At 47.3% G+C, this 24105-nt stretch overlaps 1 protein-coding gene across 1 annotated transcript; it reads left to right on the forward strand.

Moving 5' to 3' along the window:
• Positions 1-8800: 8800 nt before the first annotated feature.
• Positions 8801-20837, forward strand: CDT1 (chromatin licensing and DNA replication factor 1). The gene is made up of 10 exons (XM_073583417.1): positions 8801-9205; positions 16383-16523; positions 17120-17334; positions 17429-17623; positions 17739-17884; positions 18686-18789; positions 18870-19058; positions 19146-19289; positions 19575-19776; positions 20163-20837. The coding sequence occupies exons 1-10, from the start codon at positions 8927-8929 to the stop codon at positions 20324-20326; spliced, it is 1779 nt and encodes a 592-aa protein (XP_073439518.1). The 5' UTR covers positions 8801-8926; the 3' UTR covers positions 20327-20837.
• Positions 20838-24105: the final 3268 nt, after the last annotated feature.

A 24105-nucleotide genomic window follows, 5' to 3' on the forward strand; every position in this document is an offset into this window, starting at 1 on the left:
TGGCTGTGTGCAGTTCTTGGCTTCAGTTAGGCAGTTTTGTGTTTGTTTTTTTTTATTTCACTTTTTTTTTTATCATTTCATGCCCAAAAAAAAAGCATAAAAAAAGTTTGCAAGCAGCACCCCCTAGTGCCCATCTGTTTGTATGTCATGCCTGCTGCAATAGCACAGAGCTGTGCTGTGCAGGGTGTTCAGCTGTGATAACAATATCTAGTCCAGACATCATGCATTTAACGTCAACGATAACCAATTACCAAATTTAAACTTCTGCAACTTTCTAATTTGCTTTGTGCTTCAATTCTTCACTCTTTCACGCCCCTGCCCCCCCCCCCCCCCCCCGATATCAGTCAGTGACTGGTAACCTGTTTGTTCACCCCCAGAGGTCAGAAATGTGTGGAAACCTAATAAGTGCTTGTTCGGACAAGTATACAATATATATGTTAGCAGACAGCGCAGTGACCTAATAGGAAACGGTGGTTTGTGTGAAAAAAGAAATTGCAGCGTTTTACGGACCATGAGCTGCACCCACAGCCAGTCCTCCTTACCCGAGTTTTAGTAAAGCCGTGTGAACCCGGCCTAAATGTAAGATAAAGAGAGTGGCACAAAGTAAACCGACAAAGAGGTGGTGTAAAGTTAGGCCGAAGTGAATGCAACAAATTGCCCATCCAATATAAGACAATGTCATATATTGTGACCGTTAAAGGGAATCTGTCAGTAGGATCGACCATCCTTAGCTGTCTATATCGCTATGTAGGTCATAGAAAGCTGAATAAAATGATATCCTGATATCTGAGATCCGATCTTTTATTCCAGAGAAATTCATGTTTTTCTTAATATGTAAATGAGCTGTTAAGATCTCTGGGCTGGACATAGATCTTCCCAAGAATCTGCCTCCAGAGTTTGTTTTATATGAAAGGAGGCATTAACAGCACGAGACATGTAGATCAGGAGAACAGACCGATTGCTTGTCTCACCCTGGTAATGACCAATTTTCATATAAAATAAGCTCTGGAGGCAGATTCTCAGGGAGATCTATGTCCGGCCCAGAAATCTTAACAGCTCATTTACATATTAAGAATAATGTGGATTTCTCTGGAATAAGACGTCGCATTTCAGATATCAATGTATCATTTTATTCAATTTTCTAGGATCTGCGTAACTTAGGAGAGTTGATCTCAATGACAGATTCCCTTTAAATCCAAGTTTGAACCACGTAAATGGTCAATAGGGTTATTAAATCTGCTGCAGTGTATATTTCTATTAAAGGGTTTCTACGAAGATGGACATTTATCACCTATTCATAGGATAAGTGATAAGTGTCTGATTGTTGAAATCACTAGAATGAGCCCCTTAAGAAATGTTATAAGATCCAGCGACTGTATAATAAAGCCTTGTCTGCATTGGCACAGTCCAGGATGTTATGAATACATTTCTGGGAGAACAATGGCCGTTTGCATCAAACCCTTGGCATCTTATTAGTTACACATGGTATCTATTACAACAGCGTGCTCATGTTTTCAGGGCACAGAGCCTCAAAGCTTTCATAATGCCACAGTGACAATACTTGTCCCGTGCCTGTGTCCCCTTCCCGTCCCTCCGCATTGAACAACCAGATGATATGCACTCGGACTGTCAGGAGGTTGGCACCCGCTCAAACTGTGAGAACAATGAATGACAGTGAGTGGAGAGAGAACAAGATCACGCACTGGTGAAAGAGTGTCCTGCACAGATTTACCAGATGTCTATGAACTAATTACTATTACAGGACTGGCGGTTTTACAAAATTTCATCCCCACTCTGCGAAGAAGAATCCAAAGTGAAAAACTGACCAGTCCTAGAGAATGAAATCTGCAAAATTTTCCACTGCGGAAAATCCACATTGGACAAGTCCTATGTGCAAATGGCATCGTAATCCCAAACACTTCAGGCTAAGTAAACACGTTGAGTGGATTTTCGTGCAGAAAATATGTAGCGTCAAAAATTCATAGTGGGAACTTAGCCATTTACTATCATGCAAACGGACTTGCTGCGGACACAGCATGTCCTCCATCCAGTTAGTGCTCGACTTTTTTAGACATGACCAAAAACTTAGCAGCCCAGACGTACATTCCCGGGACGAAGGCCAGACAGTGTCCAAAATGACTACATTGGTCTTCACCAAGGTTTTTATTTCGAAAACCTGTGTTTTGGGTATTCTGATGGAAACCTTGGGGCAGTTTTCAGCGGACAGCACTGTATATGTGCGAATCTGGCCAAACATGGCCCATTAGTGACGAGAAGGAAATTATACCCGAGGAAGAAGGGAAACCCTGGCTTGTTAGGGAGACTAATGGCAGTTTTATATTAGGGTAGTCGAAAAAAAAAAAAAAAGCCATCAGCTCACCAACCATAATGAAATATCCATGGATTCAGGAAATATCTGATGGCCGGATCTTCGGGACCGGTGTCCCCGAGCTGACAAAATTGGGAAGGGATAGTGAAATCCAGCATCAGAACCATAAAAATGAATTCTTTATTGGATCAACGTTAAAAACAATAATTAAACAAGCCAAATGGGACATGTAACACTTACGCGTTTCGGTATGAGTACCTTCTGAGTATGGACATCATTGTCCAAAAACACGTAAGGTGTTACGTGTCCTATTTGGCTTGTTTTATTATTGTTTTTAATGTTGAGCGAATAAAAATTTGCTTTTTTTTATGGTTCTGATGCTGGATTTCACTATCCCTTCCCAATTTTACATAGGGGTACGTGGCCAAAAGTGTTAAAGGATCCTGGGAGGAGGGAGACATGAGGTTTTGGGAAGAAAAAAAACCATCAATGACTATATGGTGGAAAAAGGATAGAGCAAAGATTGTTGGGATCAATAATGAGAGTAGTGTAGAGCAATTCTTAGGGGGCATCACAAATTTGGAAAGCAAAGAGCCACTCAGCCCTTCCTGTCAATGGTAAAATGACTGTGTGAGGACGGATAAGATAGGTGTAACGGTGGACCATGGGAGGTTAGCACTAGCTATGAAGCAGGGTGAACCTGGATATCTGGTAGGGATGAGGGGGTACACTTGTTAGTTGGTAGGTCTCCAGGATTTTGGGGTCTTGGATAGTGACAGGGTTGACAGCTTCGGCAAGCGATTGAGGTCAGGTTCCTCCGTGACAAGGACAGATCTCTCCTGGAAAGAGTGGTTCGGTGGGGGACCTTCGCGAGCTTACCACTAGGAGGACTCAAGGATATTTGGGACCTGGACAGTCACCCTGTAGATAGCCGATTTAGGTCACTCTCCTCCAGTGCTGTGAAATAAGGGGTGGCATTGCCATAGCTCATCGTGTTGCACGTTAATTGATCACAGCTGAATCCCTAGGGTTTATTGAGAAGACATATGACCACCATAGATAGTTGCCAGTCTTTGCTATAATAAAGCAGGACCATGCAGTCTATACAACATGACATGCACTAAAAGACTTTGCTTTAAGGTGAGGACTTTGACAACTCTTCCCATATTTTCAAAAGGTAAAGTCTCTAGGGTTGTCACTGTAGAATAAAAACAAGGACAAACGCTGAAGAACACAGCCAATGAAAACGGCGTTTGTTTTCCCAAAAAAGGATGAAATAATTTCCCTTGCTGGTATGTTTCATTGTAGACGAGCAGATTTAATGTATGACATACTTTTATGTGCCAAAGCTGTCATATAAAAACTCCAGAATTAAAGGATCTTCATATAAGGATGCTGTGTCTCGTGTCTGACATCTGGAACTGAGAAATACATTTGTTTCCAATGAGAGGTCAGATTCTTTCCACAAGGGGTTTATACGCATTTCCTTGTATATACAGTTGTGTTTGATATTCTTATTAAGTGCAACTGGATGACACAATATCGCCGCCACCAGCCTGCTGTGGAGGGAAGTGTAAGAGACGTCTTGCTGAGTTTTCAATAAACTAAACTATGCATTCTTATCGACGTGAGATGACATCAAACTCACAAGTCCCGTTCACTTCATTAAGAGGAGTCTGCCTACATGAACATACGCAGCTGTCCCCCTCACTATCCCCTGTTGGCAAACTAAAAGGTGCCCAGAGGACTCACTGGAACCATTTTGAGTCTATAGGAAATGGTCAAACCCTTCTTTGGACAACGCTTTATACCTTGGGCACATGGATATCTCCAGATTCTCTTAATATTTTTGTTAGACTCACCAGGTGAAGTGGAACCTCCAAGCACAAGGTCTGGGTGGGCCCACGGGTGTCAGCGCAGCAGATAAGAGGCACACATGGGACATGGATAGCCAAGAGACATGAGGCCGCAGGCAGGAAGGCAGAGTGCAGGAGACCGCAGGCAGGCAGAAGACATTAAGAGACCGCAGGTAGGTGGAGTGCAGAAAAAGGTGTGTAGCAAACCAAGGTCTAGGAACACAGAAGTCTTAATGCAATGTCAAAACAGAAGGGTGAGTCTCGGTGAGCTTATATAAACCCAGGCGGAATCTTACAAGGGATCACATCGGGCCATCAGTAAAGCCTGACAGCAGTCTATTGGACCAGAGAGGGAAGCAAAGCAATGATCCATGACAGGTGTCTTAAAGGGAATCTGTCACCCTATTTTTCGCCTATCAGCTGCCGACATCAGGGGCTTATCTACAGCATTCTGTAATGCTGTAGATAAGCCCCCCCATGTAACCGGAGAGATAAGAACAAAGAGTTAGATTATACTCACCGGGGTGTGGTCCGGTCTTGGTCTGGTGGGTGTTGTGGTCCGGCGCCTCCCTTCTTCTAACGGTGACGTCGTCTTCTTTGCTGCCTGTCGTGGCTCCTGCGCAGTCGCACTGCTCTGCCCTGTTGAGGGCAGAGCAGAATACTGCAGTGCGAAGGCTACAATCACCTGGCAGATTCCTTTTCATTTGGTGTCATCCTGTACATGATGATTGTGGGGAAGTCTCCATTCTATAGCAGTGCCACGATGGACGACTAGCATGAATCTTTGGACGACGTCCCCGGTTTTCCACCCTGTATCTCCATCGATGCCCTTGACGTCCTAGAAGGGTGAAGAAGGATGATGGTAGATTATAAGGAAGGATAGAGGACATGATGCTGACAGTCCATAGACATTGTGTGATAACGTATCAGTAATAATACATAATATGATGATTAATGGACTCTGTCATCTTCCAACTTCTCTGCACAACTCCATCGGCTCGATATGCCATAACATCATTCATTCGAGAGCACCAATTCTTCCACTCGATAAACTGGAGCGACGTGGAGTCCGGCAGAGCGGAACCACCGTTCCATGGGGAAGATGTCAGTATAGCACATGGGGACATCCATAGTGTAATCATTGCCCAGTAACACACGTATTACCTTATTATTACAGAAGAATCGATTTGCAGGACCCGGGTACAGCAATCTCGTCATTAGTCCATAGTCACCAGACAAGAGCCCTGTAAATCGCCTCCTTCCTGTCGGCCTCTCTAATGATGACACTGCGCCAGATCTACAAATCTGGGGGATCCAGAGGGTATGATGTAGTTTGCAAGGCTCCTGTCCGGCGGTCACTGAATACAGATGTGGCCAATGGACCTGGGCAGCCGAGAATTGATTCACTCATCTCTATTAATCATTACATTAACCTTCCAGTGTACAGTATATATGTGAGTCGCTGATTCTTAGATCTGTACATTTTTCTACTTACAGGTGGATTAGTCTGAGAGAAATCATCTCCCTTCTGGAAACACCTAGTAATAACATTTACAGGACAAGTACACTGGACATTCTTTATTATTCCACCTTTCCTCATTACCCCCCTGAGACCACCATCTTATATCGTTGGGGTCTCACATTCAGACTACCAGCTAGAAAGAAGGAACTATGACTAACTTACAATCCCATTCGGACCATGCCAAAACTCCAAGATTGGGAAATAGGACTGCCATCACCATCACTGCCATCTGGGACAAACTGGCAGACGGAGAACACCAAAAAAACCCTCATCTGAAACCTCTTGATGCGCCTATGCCTCGATATGCAAGTAAAATTACGCTATATCTCTCTCCACCCTCTTTGTCGTGCAGAACATTTATCATTAAGGGGTGAAATACTAATGTGAAAAGGCGCCTACTCTTCATAGTACTCACATCGGCAGCAATAGATAAAGGATTTCTAGACGAGTCTCTGCACAACCTCTTTAAAGCTTTTGGTCACTTGCACTTCCTATTTGCAATAAATGCATTTTATTGGCGAGTATGCAGTGGTCATCAATATTAGATCAGAGGAGGTGCAACATCCGACACAAACAAAGTATTTTTTTTTGTTTCTTTTGCCCCCTCAGGAGAGATGGAGAAACATCTATTGTTCTCGGTGGAGCAGCTCCCAGCAATGTACGAACGCGGCAAATTGTTGTATTTTCCAAGTTTTGATTAAAAGAGTTTATATTACATTTTCTTGGATCTATTTTTTTAGATGCTTCTTTCTGGTTTATTGTTGGCTATGCAGTGAATTGATCATAGAACTGCAGTGTAAAGCATGGGGCGCTCTAAGGCAGTCGAGGAATTTCAAACTTTAACATTACATAATGAATCCAAAGAGCGGCCACAAACCTTATAATCTGCTATACTTTACTTAACTTTAAAGGGATTGTCAACGTAGCTCACTTCTGTATGAGGAGGAGTTCAGCATTGATAGCAGCAGTTTACAATAGGTGATGTCACAGCTCACCTCCTCCTGTACAGTGACTGCTAACCCCTCTATATACAGTAGATAACACAGGATCCACCATTCACAATAGGTGATGTCACCGCTCACCTCCTCCTGTACAATGACCGATAACACCTCTATATACAAATTACGCAGGATCCACCATTCACAATAGGTGATATCACAGCTCACATCCTCCTCCTGGACAATGACTGATAACCTGGGTCGGACTGGCCCATTGGAGAACTGGAGGATTCTCCAGTGGGGCCTGGCACCTGCTGGCATGCAGGGCTAGCAGTTGTCTAGGGATCCTGCTGCTCCAGAGGCGTGTCGCTAATAGCGGCACACCACGCAGCTGTTATGGGGGCCCCCCGGTGCCAGCGGAGCAGTAGCGGGTGACAGGAGACGCTCTTGTGGCTATTGTCTGTCACCGCTGCTAAAATGAAATGAAAATTCACTGCTCCCCACACCCACATGGGCGTGGAGAGGGGTATCATTTAACTTTAATGGCGGCCGCCGGTCAGTGACAGTGTTAGCTGCAGCAGCCGGCTAATGTTGCCCGCTATCAGGGCCGGGAGACCAGGGCCCCCCAACCCACGCGGCCACTATGCTGCAGTAAGTCAGGGGGTCCGTTGCCAGCGCCGCCCTCCGGTGCACACATTCAACTGTAATGGAAGAAACAGCGTCAGTTGACGCTCCTTCTCCCATCAGTTCCCTCTGCCTCTGACACGGCCGGTGCACCCGCTGTGTGTCTGGCAGATGGCAGCACAGCTCCTGACACCGAAGCAGAGCCGCCGCCAGAATCAGCGTGGGAGCAAGGAGGAGAGGTGAGTATTGTGGTTTGTTTTATATATATATATATATATATATATATATATATATATATATAATCCGTGAGTCCAGGTTGCATCATACCCTATTGGGGTGGCAGCATTATACCCTATAAGGAGGGAGCATTATACCCTATGAGGGCGCAGCATAATACCCTATGGGGGATGGGGGGCAGCATTATACCCTGAGGGGGCTGCATTATATTCTGTGGGGGCTACATTATATCTTATGAGGGGGCTACATTATACCATATGAGGGGGCTGCATTATATTCTGTGGGGGCTGCATTATACCCTATGAGGGGGCTGCATTATACCCTATGAGGGGGCTGCATTATATCTTATGAGGGGGCTGCATTATATTCTGTGGGGGCTACATTATATTCTATGAGGGGGCTGCATTATATCTTATGAGGGGGCTACATTATACCCTATGAGGGGGCTGCATTATATTCTGTGGGGGCTACATTATATTCTATGAGGGGGCTGCATTATACCCTATGAGGGGGCTGCATTATATCTTATGAGGGGGCTACATTATACCCTATGAGGGGGCTACATTATATCTTATGAGGGGGCTACATTATATCTCATGAGGGGGCTGCATTATACCCTATGAGGGGGCTACATTATATCTTATGAGGGGGCTACATTATACCCTATGAGGGGGCTGCATTATACCCTATGAGGGGGCTGCATTATACCCTATGAGGGGGCTGCATTATACCCTATGAGGGGGCTACATTATACCCTATGAGGGGGCTACATTATACCCTATGAGGGGGCTGCATTCTATTCTCTGGGGGTTACATTATATTCTATAACGGTGCTACCCCAACTCCTGCTACATAATAAAACGTGTACTACCTTATATTACAGCCTGATATCAGCGTGTTTCACCTCACGATTGGTGGTCTTGTATTTATTTCTATGTAGCTACATAGTGGGCCCAAGGTGCTGCTGATAACACAGGAGCCATCATTCCTATTTACATACGCTGGGACTTGTAGTACCACATATACAGATGCTGGGACCTGTGGTACCATAAATGTAGTGTTTTACCACACACATCCCAGTTATTACACAGACTAACCTTCCTTTGTTCCTCTATATAACGTTTCTAGCTATAGAGCGCTGTGCACACTGTACACCACCGCCGCCGCCATTACTATCGGTTACCTCAACTACAGGACGTAATGGGCCATACCAAGTATGTTTATATAAAACACCCCCTCACTTCTTTGGACTATTCCGGTCACATGATCCAGTTTTCCCGCGAAATCCGACTTCCACGCTGCGCCCATTTAGGACTGTCGACCAATCGCGGAGCTCGCAGGCGCTGACGTCACGCCCCGGGACTCTGCACTCAGCGCTGAAGCTTTAGTCTTTCTTGTGTTCGCTGTGTGAGCGGCCGGCATGGAGCAGATGAGAGTTACCGATTACTTCGGGCAGCGGAAGAGGCCGGCAGCGCGGGGGAACCCGGGGACTAAACGGAGGAAGGTGCAGGAGGCCGTGAAGTTAGAAGACTTGCTGCGTCCTCCCAGCACTCCGGAGCAGCCCGAGCGCAGCGAGCTGCCCGCTCCCTCCGCACTCCTTCCCAGCAGCAAGAAGCGGGGCCGGCAGGACTCAGAGCAGGAGGTGACGGGAAAGAGATCCGCGCGGAAGAAGCTGAAGCTCCCTGAAGAGGAGCCCCAGGTACAGCCGCCATGTTTAATGTGGGCAGCTGTGTAGCCAATCAGATAACTGCTTTCATTTTGTCACATGAAAGCTGCAATCTGATTGGCTGTTCTGTGCACTTCCTATTCTACACCTCGGCTTGAGAGCACTTCCTGTTAGGGCACGAGGTGGTCACACAGGGGGCAGAGCCTTACCTTTGCCCCCCCCCCCCCCCGAAAGCTGTGAGCTCTGCCTATGGCTAGCATTGGCTGCCCAGCCAAGTGGTCATATGTCTCAAAAAAATAAAACATAGCCATATGGTGTCAAGGAGTCTAATCACAATGGAGGGGCTTCATATTTCTTTATCGCCTTATTGGGGGACACAGATTACCATGGGTGTATGCTGCTGCTGCGAGGCTGACACTCTGCACAACAAGAAAATTAGCTCCTCCCCGGCAGTATACACCCACCGACAGGCACCTCAGCTTGTGCTTAGTGTCTGTAGGAGGCGGACCGGGATCGCCCCAGATCCGCATCTAACAAATTCTTTTTCCTTTCAGGTTTTAGTTGTGTGTATTAATTTTTTTCAATTTATTTTTCAGATTTAGCATCAGGAAACGGGATGTGAGTTCATCCTGCTTTTCCATATCAGGCGGCTGAGCGAGCAATGTGGTATTGCCCACATCACAACTCTCAGGACCGCAGGCAGGACCTTCCCCTATCACCCTCGGGTGCTATGGGCTATTGACGGGTGGCTGGTCCTAGCCGATTCCCCTCCTCACCCCTCTCCCAGGACAGGGCTGAGAGGAAGACAGCGGTCGCCAGCGGTGACGTTTCCCCTGCCAGCATGAGTTTGGCGCCGTCTTCTGCACCATACGGACATGGTGCGGGTACAGAGGATCGTCTCTCCCAGCGGCCTGCTCTCTATCGTGGGCCCCTGCGGTCATCCTCTTCAGGGACATCAGGTAAGCTTATCTGAATGTCCCCTCCAGCCCCGCTCTCAAAAATGGACTCAAGCTGCCCCATTACAGGCAGTTCAGGGCCCCTGTTTGAAATACCCGCCCTGCAGTCTCTTCACATTAATGTTATCGGGATCGGTGCCTCTCAGGGCCGATTTGAATTTCCCGCCCCCTTTTTTCACCGGGTGCTCTGTCAGACGCGCGCCTCTTCTGCTATCACCGGGGGGTCCAACGGTGGTTTCCGGCCGAGGGCAGCAACCTACCCAGTACCTTCACTGTCCCTGCGGCTTCACTGACTCCGGGCGCACTATTGCATGTTAGTGCAGGGGGAAACGCTTTCGGTTTGAAAACTTCCTCTTCCCTCTCTGCGTGCGCTTTTTAGCCCATCACAGGGCTGCTTTCACTTCAGCGCTGTCAGTCTGACCTTAACCGCGCCTCCCCTCGGTCCTCTACCAATCACGCGGCTCGGCGGTTAAGCCCTGCCCACCGCTAGCGTTTCCTGTCATTTCTGGATATCATCTTCTCTCCCTTCACCGGATCTCTTCCTGGGGGACTCAACGGTGTTTTGCTCCGCATCTGAACCTCTGTAGGCTCGGCGCTTCTACAGTCTGACGCTATAATTAGCTCTCCACGGCAGTTCCCTATCAGATAGCGCTACTACCGCATAGACATATGCCCAATCCTGCAGGGGTTCCCTGTTCTAGACCCATCGCTATTGCCTGCGCGTGCTGTAAAAAGAAGTGGGCATCAGGTCAGTCGTCTCCTTTCTGCCCGTCCTGCAGCCCTTCCACCATGTCTGCCCCTCAGGAGCACTCCGAGCCCCGGGTTGAGAGCACCCCACCCCGAGTGGGCCGTTGCAATGTCTGTCGGTCTTGGATCTGACTAAAGTTTCTCAGTCTCTGGTCCAGGTCTTAGAACGGTTACCCCAGCTATTTACAGCCCCCTGTGCGCCGACCGCCCCTCACGGTGAGTCGCCTGCACCTGACCGCGACCTTCAGACGGACAGGCCGGGTAGGGGCTCTAGGAAGCGGGTTCTGTCTGGCTCTTCCAGCTCGCAAGGTCCGTCCGCTTCTCCCAGGCTACGCTCCTCGTCTCCCTCATCAGCAGACGACCCTAGGTCAGACGAGGATTCCCAATCTGGATCTGACTCAGAGGCGGACAACATAGCTAGAACTCGGGACATGGTGGATAGTCTCATATCGGCTATATTCCAAACCCTCAAGATAAAGGAGGATAAGGCACCCCCTCAGGAATGCTCTGTTTCTTTTAAGAGAGCGAGGCCTCCCTCTCAAACCTTTCCTAATCACAAGGAGTTCAACACTTCATTAGCCAATCACTGGCAACATTCTGAGAAACTTTTTTCAGGCCGCAAGTACTTAGATGTGCTATAGCCCTTCGATGCGGATCTAGTCACAAAATGGACCAAAGCTCCCGAGGTAGATCCACCAGTTTTCCGTCTGTCTTCTAAGACGGTTCTGTCCCTTCCGGACAGAGCTTCGCTTAAAGATCCGACAGACAGGCAAATAGAATCATTGGCTAAGTCAATTTTTGAGGCATCCGGCGCCTCCCTCTGTCCTATTTTCGCCTCCGCTTGTGTGGCGAAAGTCATTTCAGCTTGGGCAAAAATTCTTCGCAAGGGCATTTCAACGGCAGCACCTCAGGACGAGCTGGCAGATTTAGCAGACCAGATTAATCATGCAGGTAAATACCTCTTGGCCGCCTCCTTGGACGCGGCAGGGTGCGTAGCAAGAGCTAACAGCAACATAGTAGCCATACGCCGCATCCTTTGGTTGAAGTCGTGGAGTGCGGACACAACCTCAAAAAAGTCGCTCACCAACCTGGCGTTTCACGGCTCTTTGGCGCCAAGCTGGATCAGATAATCTCTGATGCCACTGGTGGTAAGAGTCCTTCCCTTCCTCAGCCCCGGCCTAGAAGGTTTTTTAACAGGAAAGCTTCTCGGCCGTTCAGGTCCTTTCGCCTCTTCTCTCCCGCAGAAGGTTCATCCCAGCAGATCACTATCTTATAAACCCGCCCCCCACTGGAGATCAAGAGGTCAGGTCTTCAGGCCCCCTGTCCGGCAGATTTTCATCTAAGTGACGGGTCACCCCCACCTGGAAATCCTTCCAGGGTGGGAGGCAGACTTTCCTCTTTCATGGACGCATGGCTATCCGTTGTCGACGATGCTTGGGTCAGGAAAATCATCACATCCGGATACAAAATCGAATTTTCTCCCCCCCAAACAGTCGCTTCTTCCTGTCTCGACCCCCAAGACAGCGGTCTCAGATTCCAGGGTTCCTTCAGGCCGGGGTTATCGTTCTCGTTCCTTCAAACGAACTGTTTTCAGGGTTCTACTCGAATCTCTTCGTAGTCCCGAAAAAAGACGGCTCCCTTCATCCAATTTTGGACCTCAAGTTGCTCAACCTCCACGTGAGGATCCTCCACTTCAAGATGGAGTCTCTGCGCTCGGTAATAGCCTCGATGGAACCCGGAGAGTTCCTCTGCTCTGTGGACATACAGGATGCCTACCTCCACATCCCTATTTGTTTGCAACATCAGAGATATCTCCGCTTTGCGATTCAGGACAATCACTACCAGTTCACGGCCCTTCCCTTTGGCCTAGCCTCCGCTCCCCGTGTCTTTACGAAGGTGATGGCAACAGTCATGGCCATTCTTCGATCCAGGGGGATTCTCATCGTCCCTTACCTGGACGATCTCCTGATCAAGGGCTCGTCCCGCCAAGACTGTCTTTCAAAGTCTTCAGATAACCCTGGATGCTCTCGGACGCCTCGGATGGATAGTCAACAAGGAGAAGTCCATCCTGCGCCCTACCCAGCGTCTGACCTTTTTGGGCATGGAATTCGACACGAATCTAGCCCGGGTGTTTCTACCGAGGGACAAGTTTTCAACCCTTTGCAAGGGAATCCGATCCCTAAAACGCTCGAGGATCATGTCCCTTCGGCCTGCATGAGGGTCCTGGGGAAGATGATGGCTTCCATGGAAGCAGTGCCTTTCACACAATTTCACTCTCTCCCTCTCCAGCTGTTCCTCCTTTCAGTCTGGGACAAGACTTCGTTTTCTCTGGACCGCCCCATCCTCCTTCCGCTCAGTCAGACAATCGCTGACTTGGTGGACTTTGCCGGCGCCAGTTCTCCAGGGAAGGTCCTTTCTTCCGCCTCAGTGGCAAGTCATCACCACCGATGCCAGTCTCCTGGGATGGGGGGCGGTTTACCATCGAAAAACGGCCCAATGGCGCTGGAGCGCCCAGGAGGCTCTTCTTCCCATCAACCTTCTGGAGATCAGAGGATTCTTCCTTGCTCTCCTCGTTGGCAGCCTATTCTTCGTAGGCAAACCAGTCCGCATTCAGTCAGACAACGCCACGACCGTGGCGTACATAAACCACCAGGGCGGTACTCACAGCAGGCAGGTAATGTCAGAAGTGGCGAAGATACTGCGTTGGGCAGAGTGTCACGTTTCGGCGATCTCCGCCGTTCACATTCCAGGGGTGGAGAATTGAGCAGCCGACTTCTTAAGTCGCCAGGGTCTAGCGTCAGGCGAATGATCCCTTCATCCCACAGTCTTCAATCAGATATGCCGACATCGATCTCATTGCATCTCGGATGAACAACAAAGTTCCTCACTTTGTAGCCAGGTCCAGGGATCCTCTAGCCGTCAGTTGCGACGCCCTGGTAATTCCGTGGTCCCAGTTCCAACTGCCTTACCTGTTTCCTCCCATTGCCCTAATCCCAAGGGTGGTCAAAAAGATAAAGTCAGAGGGCATCCCAGTCATTCTAGTGGCTCCAGACTTGCCAAGACGTCCTTGGTATGTGAACATGCTCGCGGACGTCCCCTGGAGGCTTCCAGACCGTCCAGATCTTCTCACAAGGCCCCCTTTACCACCAGAATTCTCAGTCTGAGTTTAACGGCATGGCCGTTGAGGCCGTAATTCTGAGAGAATCAGGGTTTTCCAGCCGGGTCATTCAAAACATGATCGGAGCTAGGAAGCCAGCCTCTTCCCGCATTTACCATAGGTACTGGAAGGCATTTTTCCGTTGGTGCGATAACGATGTTTTTCCATTGTCGTTCTCCATTCCATCCATACTTGGCTTCCTCCAGTCCAGTTTAGATGCGGGCCTGTCCCTCAGTACCCTCAAAGGCCAGGTGTCTGCCCTGGCAATTCTCTTCCAGAAGGATCTGGCTTCCTTACCGCAGGTGAAGACTTTTCTCCAAGGAGTCGCCCATGTGGCTCCTCATCATTCTCCGATAGATCCGTGGGATCTCAATCTCGTTCTTGACGCTCTCCAAAAGGCGCCGTTCGAACCAATCCAGGACATTCCTCTGTCCCTTCTCTCATGGAAGGTGGCTTTTCTAATCGCCATTACATCCATCAGGAGAGTTTCTGAGCTGGCGGCTTTATCCTGTCGTTCCCCGTACCTAATCTTCCACCAAGATAAGGTCGTTCTCAGGCCAGTTCCTTCCTTCCAAAGGTGGTATTCCCCTTTCACATTAACGAAGATATCGTCCTTCCATCGTTTTGTCCTGCGCCTGCTCATCCTCTGGAAAAGTCGCTCCACAAACTGGATGTAGTGAGAGCCTTGCGAGTTTATCTTGCCAGGACCACTTCTTTTCGCCAATCCGACTCCCTGCTTGTCATCTCTGAAGGTCGCCGGAAAGGGCTTCCGGCAGCCAAGTCCACAATTGCTCGCTGGATTCGTTCTACCATCCTGGAAGCCTACCGACTTCAGGAAAAACGGCCCCCTCCGGGAGTGAGAGCCCACTCCACCCGGGCTGTAGGGGCTTCTTGGGCTGTGCGACACCAGGCTTCGGCCTTACAACTTTGCAGAGCCGCGATCTGGTCGTCTTTGCACACCTTTTGCAAGGTTCTACAGGGTTTATACCCAGGCCTCGTCTGATGCAGCTCTTGGTGGGAAGGTTCTGCAGGCGGCGGTCGCACATCGGCCGACCGAAGTCCTTCCTTTCGTTCCTTTGTGGCTGTTCCCACCCTCAGGAATGCTTTGGAACGTCCCATGGTAATGTGTCCCCCAATAAGGTGATAAAGAAAGAGGGATTTTGGGTTCTTACCGTAAAATCTTTCTTGGAGCCTTCATTGGCGGACACAGCTCCCTCCCTGTTTAAGTTGTACCGCCTTGTTGGGTTGGTACATATGTTCATGGTTTTTGGTTGCTTCTCCTACTGCTTTCTCACCAACTGAGGTACTTGATGCCTGTCGGTGGGTGTATACTGCCGGGGAGGAGCTAATTTTCTTGTTTTGCATAGTGTCAGCCTCCTAGCAGCAGCATACACCCATGGTCATCTGTGTCCCCCAATGAAGGCTCCAAGAAAGATTTTACGGTAAGAACCCAAAATCCCTCTTTTTGGGTCCCATTTACAGCCACTAGAGTTGTATGGAGTAGTGTAAGAGTTAGCAGCACTCACTGGAAACCTGTGATCTGGGGGTGGGGGGTGCGGTGCGGTCGCTGGGAGTTGGACCCATACTTATCTGCTAATGACTGCCCACCCTATGTATTGGTCATCCATATTGAAACCCAAGAAAGTTCCTTTAACAGTCAGAGGGAGTAGACGGTCAGATCTGATTGCTCAGTCTCCATACTGGACTCGGGGCATGAGCAAAGTTGGTCGCCATATCTAAAGGTGTAGTGTTAAGTTTGGAAGTTATTCCTGGGGTTCTAGTCGACCCTGAGAATCGGGTCCTATTCTCGCGGACCCCCAGTGTATCCTGGTTTTTATTTTATTTATTTTTAAAGTGATTATTTTTCTGCAAATAATTAACCCTCCCGGTTCTAAGTGCCTAGAACGATAAATCTTGAGTGTGTGAATCTGGCCCGGACTTGCTGCTTGCATGTAATGGAGGCATTTTAAATAGTGACGACATCACAACCTGACGGGGTTAATTGAAAGAAAACTTCTCGCGTTATCGCCTACGTGCAGCTCTGTCTTCGTATATGGTTTTTACTCCAATGTTTATTAAATGGAGCATATGGTTCATGAATTTTATGAAAGAGTTTAGTTTTTTTTTACTAAATTTTAGTGGATATTGCAGATTCTTACTCTGTAAAATTTGCTTCACTTTTTTTTTTTTTTCCGTAGGAGCAGCACTGCCAAATACTGCAGAACTGCTCCTATCCTACAGATGGATATCACTATATCCTTTCTGAAAAATCCCTTTTAAATAAAAGGAGAATCTAATCAATATTTTTTTTTTTTTTTTTTTTGTTCTCTCCCCCCCCCCCCCCCCCCAGTGTTTGAGCCCATGCACCCAAACAGAAGTCCAATATGAGACCACTTCATCTTTGGGGAAGAAGATAAAGGACTTTGTCAATGTGACTTTGTCTCCACAAAGTGGGTTACCGAAGACCGGTCCAGCAGTGCCGGAGGCGAAGGTAAGTCGCATCATCCCCAGCTATGAAAATGGGACATAAACAATCTGCACTGCGATAACAAATGAAACTCTGCTCAACCCCTTGACAGCTTTTGGTGACTTGCACTTCTTGTTTGCAATAAATGCAGAGTTCTGTAGTGGATTTGTGTTGTCACTGCTGCAGCATGTCCAAAATAAGAGTAGTTTACCCCATTGCTAGATAGATTTGTCTGTACTAAACAGTCAGTGCATGGACCTTAAGAAGAAAGTGGCCTGCGATAAGAATTTTCTGATGACAAAATATTGAAGAGGTTGTCCATTACTTAGATATGGATTGGTCATCAATATTAGATCGGTAGAGATTCACCATCCAGCCCCCTCCGAGCAGGTTGTAGTTCCTACAAAGTGCTGTAATCTATGCAGTAGCTGTTTCAGGGTAATGCAGCTCAGCTCCTTTTCACTTCAACAGGACCTGAGAACAGTCACTACACAGTGTACAGGGCTGTGCTGGTGCCATACTTTGTACACCCAGCTGCAAATGCCTGATTAGTGGGGAGTGTCAAGGGTCATAATTGCTTAGGCCTTGATAACCACTTTAATTTGTTTTCTTGCTTCCAGGTTTCATCCAAGGAGAATCTAGAGCTAAAATCTCGGTTGCAGAAGATACAGGAGCTCGGCCAAAGATTAAAAGTTCCTGCTGCTCCACTCGAGAGCAAAGTTACAATCACAGACTTAAAGGCAAGACTCCAACAAGCACAAGCCCTCGAGTCCAAGATCAGGGAGAGGAAAGCCGAGAAACAGAAAGTCGCGACACAGGAGCCAAACAGGGAAAGGTGAGAAGTTCCAGGAAGACTTTTGGAATCTGTGACTTGTAGTTTTCTATAGCACGGTCTTTCCAGGAAGGTCACCATTACTCCTGTCTTGCAGTGAGAAGGCTCCGGCCTATGAGCGATTCCACACCCTCGCCCAGGATGTTCCGCCTGGACTGTTGCTACCGTTCAGGTACAAAGTATTGGCAGAAATGTTCCGCAGCATGGACACCATTGTCGGGATGCTCTGCAACCGATCTGAGACCGTCACTTTCTCCAAAGTGAAGCGGGGAGTCCAGGACATGATGCACAAGTGAGTATTAAAGTTCTGATCACACGATGCAAGTCCTTTTATAGAACCAGAAACTGTAGATCAGTCATATTTAGAAATAAACAATACCACTTTTTTTCTATAATTTATCTTGCAGACAGTTTGAGGAACGTAATGTTGGACAGATTAAAACAGTTTACCCAACGGCCTACAAGTTTAGACAGGAGAAGAATATTCCCACCTTCAAGAATGGCGAGAAGAAGTCTGATTATCATCTCACTATGGAGCCGATTGTTCCGGAAGGTGAATTGTTAAATTTACAATGTGGTTGTCTGACTTCTGCCATTACTTGAGGATTTCTTAAAGCGAGTCTGTTACCCACAAAATGAAAAATTCATCTACTTAATCATTTATATAGGGAACTTAAACCCAGTAATAAACATTAAAGTGTTGTATTTGCTGGAAAATTGACTTTTTATCCATATGCAAATGTTGGAGCTTCAGTTCACTATTGCGTCCTCCATTTTAATCTTGTCCAGCTCTGCACCTTGTCTTGATTGACAGCGCTCACTTTCTCACAGCACGATGCCTAGACTCAAATATCTGGTCCTGCTCTTGCAAACTAATGCTGGTGTCACACATGCGAGAAACTCGCACGAGTCTCGCATCTCAATACCCGGCATTGCCACCGGCACTCGGGACCGGAGCGCTCAGCTGCATAGAAATACATACAGCTGAGCGCTCCGGTCCCGAGTGCTGGTGCAGTGCTGGGTATTGAGATGCGAGACTTGTGCAAGTTTCTTGCATGTGTGACCCCAGCCTAACACTATCTGAGCATGTGGTCGCCCTCTGAGCTCTGGCTCATGAATGCGGCATCAGGAGTAGCAATCGGCATCCATAGACTGGCACGAATGTGCATTTTGGGGTTGACAAATTCTCTTTAAAATGTGGATGTTTCTCATTTAGACTGTGAGCCCCATCGGGGACAGTGATGATAATGTGTGCAAACTGTAAAGCGCTGCCGAATATGTTAGCGCTATATAAAAATAAAGATTATTATTATTCTTGCCTGTCCTGACACTTGTTAATATCTTGATCTTGTAGAAGATAGATTGGACGGTCGCCTTCTGCTCACAGCGAGTCGCCTCCTGGAGCGCAGGAAGTTCTTTCATAGAAGCCTTACTGATATTGTGAAGCAGCACCACAGAGTAAGTGCTGGATGCTGTTCACATGTTTGCACCCACCATATTACTACACTTCCAGAATCTAATCATGTCCCATCCTATAGTCTTTCCTGGCGACATTGAATCCCCCCATGGTGGTGCTCGACTCTCAGCTGACCCGCTGGCACCCCCGGTTTAATGTTGATGAGGTCCCAGATGTCGTGGCAGCTGAACTTCCACAACCGCCCCAAGTGCAGAAGCTGAGCACCGCACAGGAGGTGCTGAGTAAAGCTAGAGGATTGATGACCCCGAAGGCGAGTCTTATGCTCAGCTATTTACTTTGTTCTTTGCACATTTCATTACTATATTGATTTTATGTTCGCGTTTACCTCTTTCTGCAGATGGAAAAGGCCCTTCAAGATCTGGCATTAAGAAATGCAGAGAGTAATGCTGAAGACACACAGCCTGAATCTCCAGCGGAGCCTAAACCTGCTGTTGCTGCACCCAGTGCCCTGAAAGGAGTATCCCAGTCCCTACTGGAAAGGGTAGGTAGAGTTTAGAGAATGCATTTTCCAAGTAATGGTTCAGCAGCCACATTGAAGTCTTGTGATTGCTTCCTACTTGCTGGAATCACTGGTGCCTCTTTTGATTTATTGACTGGTGTGATGCATGCACACACATCATACTGGGCCTACTAGTCAGACAGTGGCAGATGGGTGGGGTTGCAGGTCTCTCCTGACATGGCTTCTGCACCAGGGTTTTGTTCCTCTAGCATAGTTTTGAAGCATTTTACCCTAGGAGCGTTCAGTCTGTAATGTCTGCTCTTCTAGATTCGAGCAAAAGAGGCTCAGAAGCTTCAAGCCATGATGACCCGCAAACCCCAGCAAGAAGAACGTCTCCTTATGATGTCCAGGCTCCCAGAGCTTGCCCGCATTCTGCGTAATGTGTTTGTGGCAGAGAAGAAGCCATCCCTGACTGCGGAAATTGTGTGTGACCGTGTAATCTCCAGTTACCGATCTTCAATGTCTGCAGGTAAGGAAAAGCTTCATCAATGACATCCGGCTCGGGCTTTAAAATCAGTGGGGTGTGGGGGGATACCCCTTACTGATGCCAAAATATTAACTTAAATCCAAAGGGTGGAAAACCCTTTCCATCTGACAAAGGTGCAGAATATTGAGCCATGCACCTTATATCAGATGGTTCTGGGTTATGTCATTGTTTTCATTTGTGGGCAGGGTCCTCTCTCCTTCTGTACTTGCTCATACTTATTGTACTTGTCTATGTATGCCCCTCTTTCACATGTAAAGCGCCATGGAATAAATGGTGCTATAATTAAATAATAGCAATCAAAGATCTTACACATGGCATTGATTACTTGGTCTAATGTCGCCCTTGTCTTTGATTCTTTTTGCCCGAAGGAGAGATGGAGAAACATCTGTCGTTACTGGTGGAGCTGCTCCCGGGCTGGCTCACCGTTCATCCCATCAGGAAGGACACTTACTACAAACTCAACAAGACATCGGACTTGAATCTGATTTTGGAAAGACTGGACAAAAAAATGAAGGAAGAGTCGGCTCACTGATTGTCAGACATTTGTTTTCAGACGGCTTTGATTTTCTCTCTTTGGGACCTGGTTTTTACTTTTTACAGGGTGCAATAATTTTTAAGTCTGTTCATCTGGGTGCTGCCCTTGTATAACTCCATGGGACGGGAGTCATTACAACTTTTGAGACCCTGTTCACATCCTTTTTTTTTTTTTTTTTTTTTTTTTTTTTTTTTTTTTCTTCTTTCATCTTAAAGTATTTCTGGATCTGCTACAGCTGTCTTTTTATTTTACTTCACGATGGATTAGTAAATCTAACAACAAAGATGGAGCCTTTCAACAAAATGCAAAGAATGGTGCAGGAAGTAATCCAGAAACTAGGTGTGAACGGAGCCTGACTTTGTAATGCAATTTAGTTTTATAGAGCTTTTTAATTGTAACTTTTAGTTCCACGCTGTCCCATGTCAACCTGGCTCTTCATCAGTTTTAGATTAACATTGCAAATTTCTGTATTTCCCAATTTGGATTAAAAGAATTTGTTACTCTTTGACTTTCTGATGCTCGCTATGCATCGTCTTGAAAGCATAAATTGTTTTATAGAGCAGAGGTGGGGCCCCTGAGGACCATAAGTGATTGTCACTTGGTATGCTCCTCAAGCAGGTTCCTAATAAGTCGTAGTCCTTGAGCCGCTGTCCTTTTAACTCTCCCATGGCGTATGTGCACGCAGTATTCACTACTGAACAACACATCCAACGCTCAACTGGGTATCATGCTGGCAAGTACCAAAGGTTCTTTGCAGAGTTGGTGGGCTCTCTGGCACGATGTACAGGCGGCGGTCTTTGCGACTCTCTGGCACGATGTATATACGGCAGTCACTGTGGCTCTCCAGTGCTGTCTACATTGAGTTTAGACCCCTTTTAGAGGATATAAAGTTTGGGAATGCTTCTTTTGGTTTAATATGGCTGGAACATTATACATATCAAAATGGCTCCTGGCAGAATTAGCCATTACATATGGGATCACAATAGAGCGGTCAGGAAACTAGGTGAAAAGGAGTATAACAGGTATTTGCACTTCAGGAGATAATTGTTGCTCTGTCCGCTTTTTTTTAATTTTTGTTATAATTTGCAAATCTAAAGGGGTTGCCGCCTTCCTTGACTTCTGCATCAGAAGCAGCGTTAATCGCATCCGCTGATCACCTTAGGGCCCCGTCACACATAGCGACTCACCAGCGATCCCGGCAACGATATGAACTTGTCAGGACCGCTGGTGTGACGCTACATGATCGCGGGTGAGCTGCCAAACAGGCAGATCTCACCAGCGATGACGGGCGCGCGTTGCTGTGTACCTTAGATACCAGCGCGCTGGTAGCCAAGGTAAACAGCGTTTCTAAGCGCGGCACTTAGAAACCTGCTGTTTACCTTGGTTATCAGCTCCCTGCACCAGCGCGCTGGTATCTAAGGTACACTGCGGGTTTCTAAGCGCAGCGCTTAGAAACCCGCTGTTAGCCTTGGCTACGAGCTGGGAGCTCGCTGATCGTTGCTCTCCCGCTGCCACACGCAGCGATGCGCGCTGGCCAGCGGGAGACCAACGATCAAAAAAAAGTCCAGGGCTTTTGAGCACGATCAGCGATACCCGCCAGGGGGGCCAGTCGCTGATACCTGTCACACACAGCGATAGGGCGCTTTAGGCCCATGATGGAAGGACTGAGGTCTATTGTGCAATCAGCTGCAGGTCAGCAACATCCAGCAATTTTACCCTGATCTTGACATATCGATCACATGCGCTTATCTGACTGGACTGTAACACTGCCAATGGGGGCCTTGCTGCTCCCCAGTATTGGTCACCTTTCTGTACTCGGTATATTTTCTGTATTCAATCTGCTCAGCACTTTACTTCATGTGATTTCATCCTACTGTAATATAAAGTAATTCTGATGACAGGCAGCACCCAGAGAGCAGGTGTCTTAATTTTCTAAGGGGTAATGTTTCTCCTTGTGAAGTGACAAGCCAGGTCTGGCGCATCAGAGTAAGTAGACTTGGGGTACGTTCCCACGATCAGTATTGGGCAGCGCTTTGGACGCAGTACATGTCCGCTCCGTCCAAAGCGCTGTCGGTGTCTGAACGCTTTTGACTCCTCATATATTCATTGAACCGTGTGGGATCACCACCTCCTATGCATTGTACTAGTGACTTTATCTTGCGGAGACTGAGCATCTCCGCAAGATAAATAGACATGCTGCAGTCTGGAAAGATGCACCGCATGTGCGTGTCCACAGGGAAGCTGCGGGTGCCGATGCACGCGTAGTGGAGATGGGATTTCTTGAAATCCCATCCATTATGCTGTAACTTCTGGCCGCTGCGGATGTACACGGGTCGACTCATCCCTACTGATAACACCTCCATATAAACTGTGTTCCAAATTATTATGCAGAAAGAGTTTAGGAGTGATAAGGTTAGAATTCTTTTGTCATTTAAACTCATTGATCGTGATGTGTGTCAGGGCTCTTTATATCACTGAAAGCAATTGCAGATACCTGTGCACATTAGTTTGGCAGGTGTGTCCAAATAATGGCAAGACTACTTAAGAAGGCTGTTCCACATTATTAAGCAGCCTACATTTTTTGCCAAAATGGGAAAGAAAAGATGTGTTGGCTGCTGAGAAGCAACAAATTGTGGAGTATTTAGGTCAAGGCATGACTACAATCAACATTGCCAAGACACTTCATCGTGCTCATCGTACAATCAAGAAGTATGTAGCTGATTCCCAGCACACATGTGTGCGTGCGGATAAGGAAAAATTGAGGACTCTTTCCAACAGGCAATTGCGTCAGGTTAAAAGAGCAGCTGCAAAAATGCCTTATCATAGCAGCAGACAAGTTTTTGAAGCTGATGGTGCCTCTAACGTCCCCCGAACAACAAGATGCAGGGTCCTTCAGAGGTTTGCAGCTGTGCGTAAGCCATCCTGTCGACCATCTCTATCCACTGCACACAAGCAGAAACGGCTCCAGTGGGCCAAACGATACATGAAGACTGACTTCCAAACTGTTCACCGATGAGTGCCGTGCAACGCTCGATGGTCCAGATGGATGGAGTGGAGGATGGATGGTTGATAGACACCTCATGAAAACACGGCTAAGGCGCCAACAAGGAGGAGGTGGAGTAATGTTTTGGGCTGGAATCATGGGGAGAGAGATTGTCGGCCCCTTTAGGATCCCTGAAGGGGTAAAGATGAACTCCATAATCTATGTGGAGTTTCTAAAACAGCACTTCCTGCCATGGTTCAAGAGGAAGAACCGTGCTTTCCGCAGCAAGATCACTTTCATGCATGATAATGCACCGTCTCATGCTGCAAATAACACATCTGCATCTCTGGCTGCTATGGGAGGACAAACTTATGGTGTGGCCACCATCTTCCCCTGACCTCCACCCCATTGAGAACCTCTGGAGCATCATCAAAAGGAGTGCCTATGATGGCGGGAGGCAGTTCACATCTAAGCAACAGCCCTAGGAGGGTATTCTGTCCACATGCAAAACAACTGAAGCACAAACCATCCAAAAACTGACAAATTCAATGGACGAGAGAGTTCAGAAGCTTCTTTCCAACAAGGGGTCCTATGTGCAAATGTAACATCATGAAGAATAAAGTTTTCACTTGAAAACTGTTTGATTTTATTTTGTAATAAGCTGATAATGCTTATAATTTCACAATTGACCATTTTTTTTGTTCAAAATAAAAAGGTTGAAAACTCTGCTGTGCATAATAATTTGGAACATGCAGTTTGAGTGTTTATTATTTTAAAAAATATACTGTTTTCA

The sequence above is a fragment of the Dendrobates tinctorius genome, unplaced genomic scaffold (genome assembly GCF_039654945.1).
Source record: "Dendrobates tinctorius isolate UK_male_01 unplaced genomic scaffold, ASM3965494v1 ptg000009l, whole genome shotgun sequence".
Taxonomy (NCBI): Eukaryota; Metazoa; Chordata; class Amphibia; order Anura; family Dendrobatidae; genus Dendrobates; species Dendrobates tinctorius.

What these genes read in the sequence shown, in the direction of transcription:
- CDT1 (XM_073583417.1), top strand. Translation starts at nt 8,927, where the DNA reads ATGGAGCAGATGAGAGTTACCGATTACTTCGGGCAGCGGAAGAGGCCG. An exon ending in TCCCTGAAGAGGAGCCCCAG is followed by an intron (nt 9,206 to 16,382) that starts GTACAGCCGCCA and finishes CCCCCCCCCCAG; the next exon opens with TGTTTGAGCCCATGCACCCA. An exon ending in GTCCAGGACATGATGCACAA is followed by an intron (nt 17,624 to 17,738) that starts GTGAGTATTAAA and finishes TTTATCTTGCAG; the next exon opens with ACAGTTTGAGGAACGTAATG.